This window comes from Lupinus angustifolius, chromosome LG14 (genome assembly GCF_001865875.1).
Source record: "Lupinus angustifolius cultivar Tanjil chromosome LG14, LupAngTanjil_v1.0, whole genome shotgun sequence".
Taxonomy (NCBI): Eukaryota; Viridiplantae; Streptophyta; class Magnoliopsida; order Fabales; family Fabaceae; genus Lupinus; species Lupinus angustifolius.
The window spans coordinates 9,110,605-9,119,214 of NC_032022.1; the positions used below are offsets into that span (position 1 = coordinate 9,110,605).

An 8,610-nucleotide genomic window follows, 5' to 3' on the forward strand; every position below is an offset into this window, starting at 1 on the left:
TTGGGAACATTATGTAAACATGGATTAAATGGATAGGATGACCCATTTTGCCAATATTAATTCTTTTCGTACCAGTAATTCTAGTTTCTTTGTTTTTTTCTTTTTTAAATTTAAATATGTATCATTTGTAATGAAATGTAATCCACGTCTATTAGTCAGGATTTCATAGCAAAATTATTTATTGAATAAGAGCACTGAAATATAATGTTAGACAGTTCTGAAATATGAGGGTGAAAATATGTTTAATGATTTCTTTATTATTTTATTAAAGAATAATGATAATGTGGACAGTTCAAAATATTTCATGCTACGTGTTAGAATTTATATACAGTATTGAAGAGGATTTCAACTAGTTCGATATGGCGGGGTAGATCAACATCAAGAAATAATAGTGAAACATTAAGATAAGTTACACATTATATTTCAATATAAGTGTTTTCTCACATGTTCTTCAATGAACTCATTTCTTCTTAATGTAGAAGTTCATCATGACATGAATTTTGAATAAATAATTAGTATTAGTAATAATAATAAGTTAGATATGGAATGAAAATGTAGTTTCACTTTTGTTTAAGGCAAATACATCACCAAAGCATAAACCAAATCGAAATAAACACATGAAGCTAAGCTAAAACCAAGCTCATGGACTAAAATCAACCAACTGAACCAAGACAAAATATACCACACGTTAAAAGAAATAACTTATTTCCTAATCCTAGAAACCAAAGGGTAGTAGCTACAAGGAAATGGTAGCCAAATACAAGGTTGCATAAAACATAAATATGTGGTTATAGATCATGTCTCATACGTTGGCATATGTCAATGAAAATATTACATATTAAATAAACTTTATTATTATAGTTGTTTTTACTTCATTATTATTGATACTGAGACAACATATGATACATGATTTGGGAGAACAAATTTATATTTAGTTGCATAATGCACAATTTGTCAGCAAACCTTGGTGCAAAAGCAGCGTTGACGGAACCCACTGCATTTGCCGCCAGTAAAACCTTCAACATGACAAACTGAAGCACAATTGTGATTGCTAAAGCACTTTCCTTTAAACGTATGGCTCTTTGATTCACAATGCCTTCCCTCACTTTGCACCATCATATCTGCATTTACACAAAACATTTAATTAAACATAATTTGTAACAATGTTACATGATGAGTTTAATGTGACTCATATAGAGTCTAAGGTTTTTAACACCATAAGCAGTATCAATTATTTATATGTATCACTTTTGCTGATAACTTAATGATATTTAACTCATGAATAATGAATGATTGAATGACTTACGATTTTACTATACAACCCTTTTACCATGGCATATTAATATGTGTAATTATAGAGTATTGTAAAGACATGCACATATGAATATAGGCTTACGAGAAGAAAGGACAATAAGCAACATGAAGAAAATCCCGAATCGTGTGTTGGCCATAACTATCACCTACAATCTTCACTTGAGCTAGTTCAATTTAAAAACTGGCTGCTTTAATTTCACAAGTGCATGAAATGGGTTGGGTACCCACCTATCTATTTATAATGAAGGTGGGTGTAGAATGTAAGTACTATTTTTTTTTTATTAAGGATAGTCCATTAAGAACTATTCTTCTTTGAGATACAATTGAACATTAACTTTTAACCTTATATAATATATTAATAATTAACATATGTAAGATCTCATTGGACCCTAAGATTGAGGGTTTGATTTTTGTGAGCGACATTTGTTGGGATGGGCAGCCACGAACATCGAAATGAATTAATTTCTTGTCCAAAAAGGTGAAATAATACTCTTAGTAATACCAAAAAAACGTATGTTACATTAGTAGATCAAATCCTTTTTGATAATTTGTACTTTTGGTTTAGGGTAATAAATTTATACTCCCACAATCCTTTTAATAGGAACCTATAGAGAATTTGATTTGGTCATTTTCTTTTGACCCTTCCCAGGACTTGAGTACATCAATAATTTTTTTACAAAAACATGCTTACTAATTGAGTAGAAAGATTATAACTCCATACAAATATTAATGAGTAAAAAGAGGAAAAAATGAAATCAATAATGGAGGGTAATTTAAGAAAAATAAACCTATTTCTTAACAAATTTAATATAACTAACTATATTAACAAACTTAATATAACTAACTATATTAACAAACTTAATATAACTAACTATATTAACAAACTTAATATAACTAACTATATTAACAAACTTAATATAACTAACTATATTAACAAACTTAATATAACTAACTATATTAACAAACTTAATATAACTAACTATATTAACAAACTTAATATAACTAACTATATTAACAAACTTAATATAACTAACTATATTAACAAACTTAATATAACTAACTATATTAACAAACTTAATATAACTAACTATATTAACAAATTTAATATGACTAAAAGAGGCAAAATTTAACACTAGGCTTTGATTAGCAAAGTTGATTACAATTATCAACTAATAACAACATTTAGTCTAATATTAATCCACCTAAAACTACTATACATTTATTTAAAAATGCCTGAAATAACCATAAGACGGTGAATTTTAAGGTGAATGGTACTGCCCACAAGATTCCGTTCACGTGAATGGGTGGTGAGTTGATTACAAATACATATAATCAAATGATGCCGTTTTCGCTAATCGGTAAATTGGTTGATAAGTTAACCAAATGAAATGTTAAAAAATATAAAGAGGTATTGGCTTATCTCGCTGGCGCATACTTACTTTGGCCAAACTATGCCCTTTTTTTGCCTCATAATAGCTGGAATTACATGAAAATCTGAACTCATCCTCTGCCAATTGCTGAAGAAAATAAAACATAAAAAAACAAATATCGATGGCTGTTTCATTTCTCAACTCAGGATTCAGAACACAAGAATTGGGAAGCGTGGAAAGAGGTTATGGGACGGTGGATGATGTGAATTTGCATTAGTTGACGGAATTGTGACCTTAATAACTTCACTAAATTTGGATTATTTGACATATATTTGATCAATTAAATTTTAAATACTGTTTAACTGTAATTAAAATTTGAATCGTCTAATCTTTAACTAATGGTCAGATTTAATAAAGTTGTCATTTTGTGAAATCATTAAATCGAAATACACATCAATATGGATATGTTGACTTTATAAAACTGTGATTTTCATCATTTCACAGAATGGTGATCCTATCATAATTAAAAGTTTAATGAAATTATGACTTTAAGTTCGGGCCCAATCTTTATAAGCATGACATTTAATCCCACATTAGTAAAGTTAGATTATATATATTGTTATATGATAATAAAGTATCTACTCATATTAACAAATAATTAATTTCTTTCAACTATTAAAAATATGATATTTATATTATTTTGTTTAGTTTTAGAAATATTTTTATAGAAATTGATCAAATGGAACACATGTCATGATTTTAGTGACTGTAAGAGATAATTATCTCTTTATACGAGGATATACTTTATTATCATGATATATTCACTATAATCCTATTTTTGGATAAATTAGTTTGAAAACCATGACATTTATTGAGTGTAAAAAACTTATTTTGATATTTTTCCTATGTTGGGAATTGTAATGATGTAAATTATTTATATGATGTTTTATGATTAACAAATATGTAGTTATATTTTGTTTCTACAAGTATGCTTTCTTATGGTATAAAAATATTTATTAATGTTAAATGTTTATAAATATAAGAAGTTTTTTTTGGCAATTTTGATAAATGAAATTTTTACCAAGTTTTAAATGAGATATGGGTCCAGCTAAAGCCTAGTTTTTTTTAATGAGCCAAATTCAAACTAGTAGATTGAGTTTTAAGTGCCACCTCCTTTTTATCACAAGACAAGTTTGGACTTGAAGTAACAGATTTTACTCAACTCATTTACATCTCTTTTTATTAACCGCAGTGTGATAATGTTTAAGTAGCCTAAGAGAAGAAATTAAATATTGGAAAATGATAGTTTAATGAAGTAAGAGATAAGATTTTCAGAGACTTTTTTTGTTAACCATCCCTTTTTATTGTTGACTTTTTTTTCGTTGCTTAAAGATTAAGTAGTTATTATCAAAATCCATATTAAAAAGTCAATCTTTACATTCCTATTTGTATATACTATTTTTTAATAAATTAGGATTCGTTAAGTAGTGTTGCCCTATTAAAAAGTGATGTATGTAAGTATGTAACATTTGAAAATGCTTAAGATTTGGATTTTAAATGTAAAGTCCTAAGACATTTGTTAATCAAGCCCTTTAACTTATATAATCTTAAACTTCAAAACAACTTAAAGATAAATATATTTTCGTATATACTGCCTAAGAAGAGTTTGACATAATTTCTTTATTTTTGATAAAGAAGAGTTTGACATATTAAGAAAAGGAAAATGAATTGTATACACTCAATACCACATTTAAGTAAGCATTGTATATGAATATGACAAGTTAGATATTCTTTAATGACAAAAGTTTAAATGAGTTAGGATTGGATTTTATTAATAAGATAATAGAGCTCACAACTTAGATTGTTTACTAATTTACTTGCAGAAGTATTAAATGACAAGTTACTTGAATGAGAGATTCAAACTCACACCTTCATGAGAGATATGACCTACATCCGTATCAATCAAATAAGCTAACTATATTAAATAATATCATATGCCATTTGCAAAATTAAAATTATATTGTATACAAACATAATTTTCAGTTTTGTATTTTATTTTTAACTTACTATCAAACCATTTGAACATTTGTTTTAAAAGCACAATTTTTTTTTTTAAATTCTTGTTTTTAGTGTAAATAGTATTATTTTTTTAATATGTGCTCATAGATGCAGCTCAAAAATTACGTTTTCAAGAAAATAATATATATATATATATATATATATATGAAAATGATATATTACAAATTCACATGGTGATATATATTTTTTCATGAGGATTTGTAAGAAGATATATAATTATTATGAGAATAAAATATTTTCTCGTGCTAGGAGATAATTTATCTCATTCAGTCAGTAAAATGTATGACATTTGTACTGTTTTGTTTGGTTTTAGAAATATTTTTGTAGAAAATGATTAAATATAACACATGTTATGATTTTAATGGTTTGAGTAGATAATTTTTCTTCTTATATCAGGAAATAACTTATCTTCTTCGGCCAGTAAAAGATATTACATGTCATGATTATTTTCTTACTATATATATATAGGAAAATGATGTTTAGACGGACAATATATAAAATTTATACATTGTTACCTCATTATCCACCTTTAGCATTCATATTTGATTATTATTGCCGATTTTTTTAAAAATAATCCAAATGAATAAAAATGTAGATATCCATATTACACTATTTATATTACTTCTCAAAATCTTAAATGCTACTTTCCAATGAAACTTGTGTTTTTGGTTGCTTAAAAAATGTTAACGGTCAATAATCACACACTTGAAAAACCTTGAAAATATACAAACTCAGTACCCCACAAGCAACCAATCCAAACCACTGCCATCCTGCCACCATACCCCACTTATGCATTTGGGATAAGTATGTGTTATCTTAAGCATATTCTAAGTCCGTACCAAATCAATCATAATATATTACATCAATTAAAAAAAAAATATTTATGACTTTATTTACTTTTGATTTACTATGATATGATTAGTTTGAGATAGACTTAAAAAACATTATTTTGGACAACATCTTTGCATTTGTCCTTGTTTTTTAATTCATTCTCAAGTTATTTACTTTTCAATTTTGTCCTTTAACTCTACGGTCTCCCTTTGGTTAAGTTAGTCTTTACCATTAGCTCTGTCCCAATACCATTAGTTAGTACTTAGTGTTATCTTCTTCTTTAGTTGGGCTCACAATTCAGATCTGTCACCAATAACAGACAACTAAAGCTCACAATAATCCAACAGAATATCTCCAACTTATTTTTAGAAAGGCTCACATCTATGAGAAGCTTTTGCTTTATACACTTTCATCATGCATATATTCTTGTAGGAATTTTTGTCCAAACTTATGTTTTATTTATTTTTCTGTATTTTCCTCAATTTAATTATATTGATCTACTATTTTCTCTCTCACTTTTTTGACGGCATCACATGTGTTTTCTCTTCCCAAACTGCCACCATTGTTGTCAATGATCCAGAAGCAGAAAAAATAGGCAGAGGGGCAAAATTTTAACACACATTAAGCAAAATCAACCATAAATTTCTTCTACCCTAAATCATATATAGTATATCTTAAGGGAATGTTTTTTGGGCAACTACCACTTTTGACAATGTACATGGATGCTCCATCCTACATTAAGGTTGAGAAACTTAGATTGAATCATGTATATTGTTACCTACATGATATTGATATATTGGTGTAACTCCCTTCTATATCTTATTAGACCAAATGTGAAATATTTTAGCAAACATTTGTTGAGAGAGAATGATACAAAACATAAGAGATTTGTTAACCATAGTTTTAATGAATAGAGATCCGCTATTTCAAACCATGTTATAAACTCTATCATGCATCAATGAAAATATTTTATATCAATTAAAAAAATTAAATATTCATTATTTGTTTTATTTTTATTTTGTTGTTATTGACACCAGACATTATTTGAGAAGATACATCTTTTTTAGTTTTAATGGGATGTTATAATTCAGCCGTCCAATTGCATATGCATAAAAAGTAATTAATTAAAGGAGGAAGTGCAATAATACGGCCAGAGTAGTCCAACCCCACTCATGTTAGGGTTAAAAAAGCAAAATTAGTACAAATCATACTTTGAATTGAGCAATAATATCACTACTACATGATAGCATTTGATCCAATTCAAACATATAACCAAAGACAGAACAGAAAAATAAACACAACGACTTATGTGAAGAATCAGATAACTAGTTCTGCTTCCAAATGGATGAGAACAATTTATTTGGTCTCTGATTCCATAACATAACACATATATCTCTTCAACAAAGCTTAGTGCAAAAGCAGCGGCGGCGGAAACCTTTGCATCTGCCACCAGAGAAAGCTTCATTCCTGCATACCAGTGCACAGTTGTGGTCACGTGAGCATGGACCCTTGAACAAATGGCTCTGTGATTCGCACACCCTTGTCCTTGCCTCTGTCTGTGTCATCACTTCTGCACTCATTCATGAAAATCAACATGCACATCAACGCTTATAAGCTATATCATATATGATCAAGTCATTAAATACATTACATAGCTAATATCAGCTCCGGTGTGGGATACCTGATTATATGTGGTTTATCACTTTTTAAATTATTATCAAGTCTATATCATACTAAGTGAGGTTGACTACATAGATCGAACAACGTTATATCGATCAAAACTAAAAATCTCATGAAAATGTATAAATAACAGGAGGCTGTAAATTGGATGGATTGTTTATTCGTGCTCTCTTTTAACCATTCATAATATTATATGATTGAATCATAAGAAATATTAACAGGTTACTATCTAAAATGTCACTCAATTCACACAAAATAACAGGATCAATGAGTAAAGCTTTAGAAATGAAATCTTACGAGCAGCAAAGACAATGAGGAGCAAGAAGAAGAACCCAAGTGATTTCCTAGCCATGACCAAAACTAGTTATTAATAAGCCTATAATATATCACAAGTGTGTATGATATATGAGTGTAGTAGCTCTGAGTTGAATGAACCAAATGTGACTGTTGGGTATGTCTTATATAAACTGAAGGGACGTGGAAGCGTGACGTGTCAGATAAGGGCTTATATGTGAAATGAAGATATGTTTAAAATAAGGAATTGTTTAAAATATTTAATTAATATACAGTATTTTCATTATCACCTCACATAATTTGAAATATGATTTTGGAGAATAAATGTGTTCATTCTTAATGTAATAAGGATATTTTTACTATGTTTTTCACTGTGATATTTTTTTTTTGTTTTCAAATAAGAACAATTATTGGTTGTTCTTAGTCATAAAATGTGAAGAGAGAGTTAGATTTTGGGTGAAAATATCAGAGGTTATAAACCCAAATAAGAATGACATTTTCTATTTTAGGAAAAGCGAAAATATTTTTTATTTTAAAAGAAATTATAATAAATTATAAAATAATATATATGAGATACAAATAAAAATAAATATTTTTTTTTTGGCATTTTACTGCTCATATGTTCAAGATCACTGTACGGTTGAGATTTGAAAAATGGGATCTGTTCACGTGAGATGTGCACTGATAAGTGAGGAGTGCTACCCCACTGCTCTGCTTGCGTTTCAAATGTGACAGAGTTTTGTAATTTAGTGAATGGTGACTGGGAACTTTTGAGTGGGTAATAAAGGTTGCAAATCTCGGTCCCTGATTCTTACTGACTGTATGTTAAGGATTTGGATGTCCTCAAAATCATATTCCAATGGTGATTATGAACACATTAACCCCATTTGTCTATAATTATCTAAAACGTCAAAGTTTTGAGATATTCTATGAGTAAAACCTCTATTCAATACTTTGGCTATTATCTTAGTTGGCAGTGAAGAAATCAGCTTCACATGCAAAATCCTGCCACTTTGTGCAGGTCTCTCCTGTAAAGGTGTAA

General features: G+C 28.4%; 1 protein-coding gene across 1 annotated transcript; it reads right to left on the bottom strand.

Annotated features, from left to right (window-relative positions):
- On the bottom strand, positions 543-7,719 carry LOC109326357 (flower-specific defensin-like). The gene is made up of 4 exons (XM_019559047.1): positions 7,572-7,719; positions 6,995-7,164; positions 1,397-1,460; positions 543-1,121 (listed from the first exon to the last, which is right to left on the bottom strand). Exons 1-4 carry the CDS (start codon positions 7,624-7,626, stop codon positions 955-957), a joined length of 456 nt encoding a protein of 151 aa, XP_019414592.1. The 5' UTR covers positions 7,627-7,719; the 3' UTR covers positions 543-954.

What these genes read in the sequence shown, in the direction of transcription:
- LOC109326357 (XM_019559047.1), bottom strand. Translation starts at nt 7,626, where the DNA reads ATGGCTAGGAAATCACTTGGGTTCTTCTTCTTGCTCCTCATTGTCTTT. An exon ending in GCTTTTGCACTAAGCTTTGT is followed by an intron (nt 1,461 to 6,994) that starts TGAAGAGATATA and finishes TGAAGATTGTAG; the next exon opens with GTGATAGTTATGGCCAACAC. An exon ending in GCTTATTGTCCTTTCTTCTC is followed by an intron (nt 1,122 to 1,396) that starts GTAAGCCTATAT and finishes GTGTAAATGCAG; the next exon opens with ATATGATGGTGCAAAGTGAG.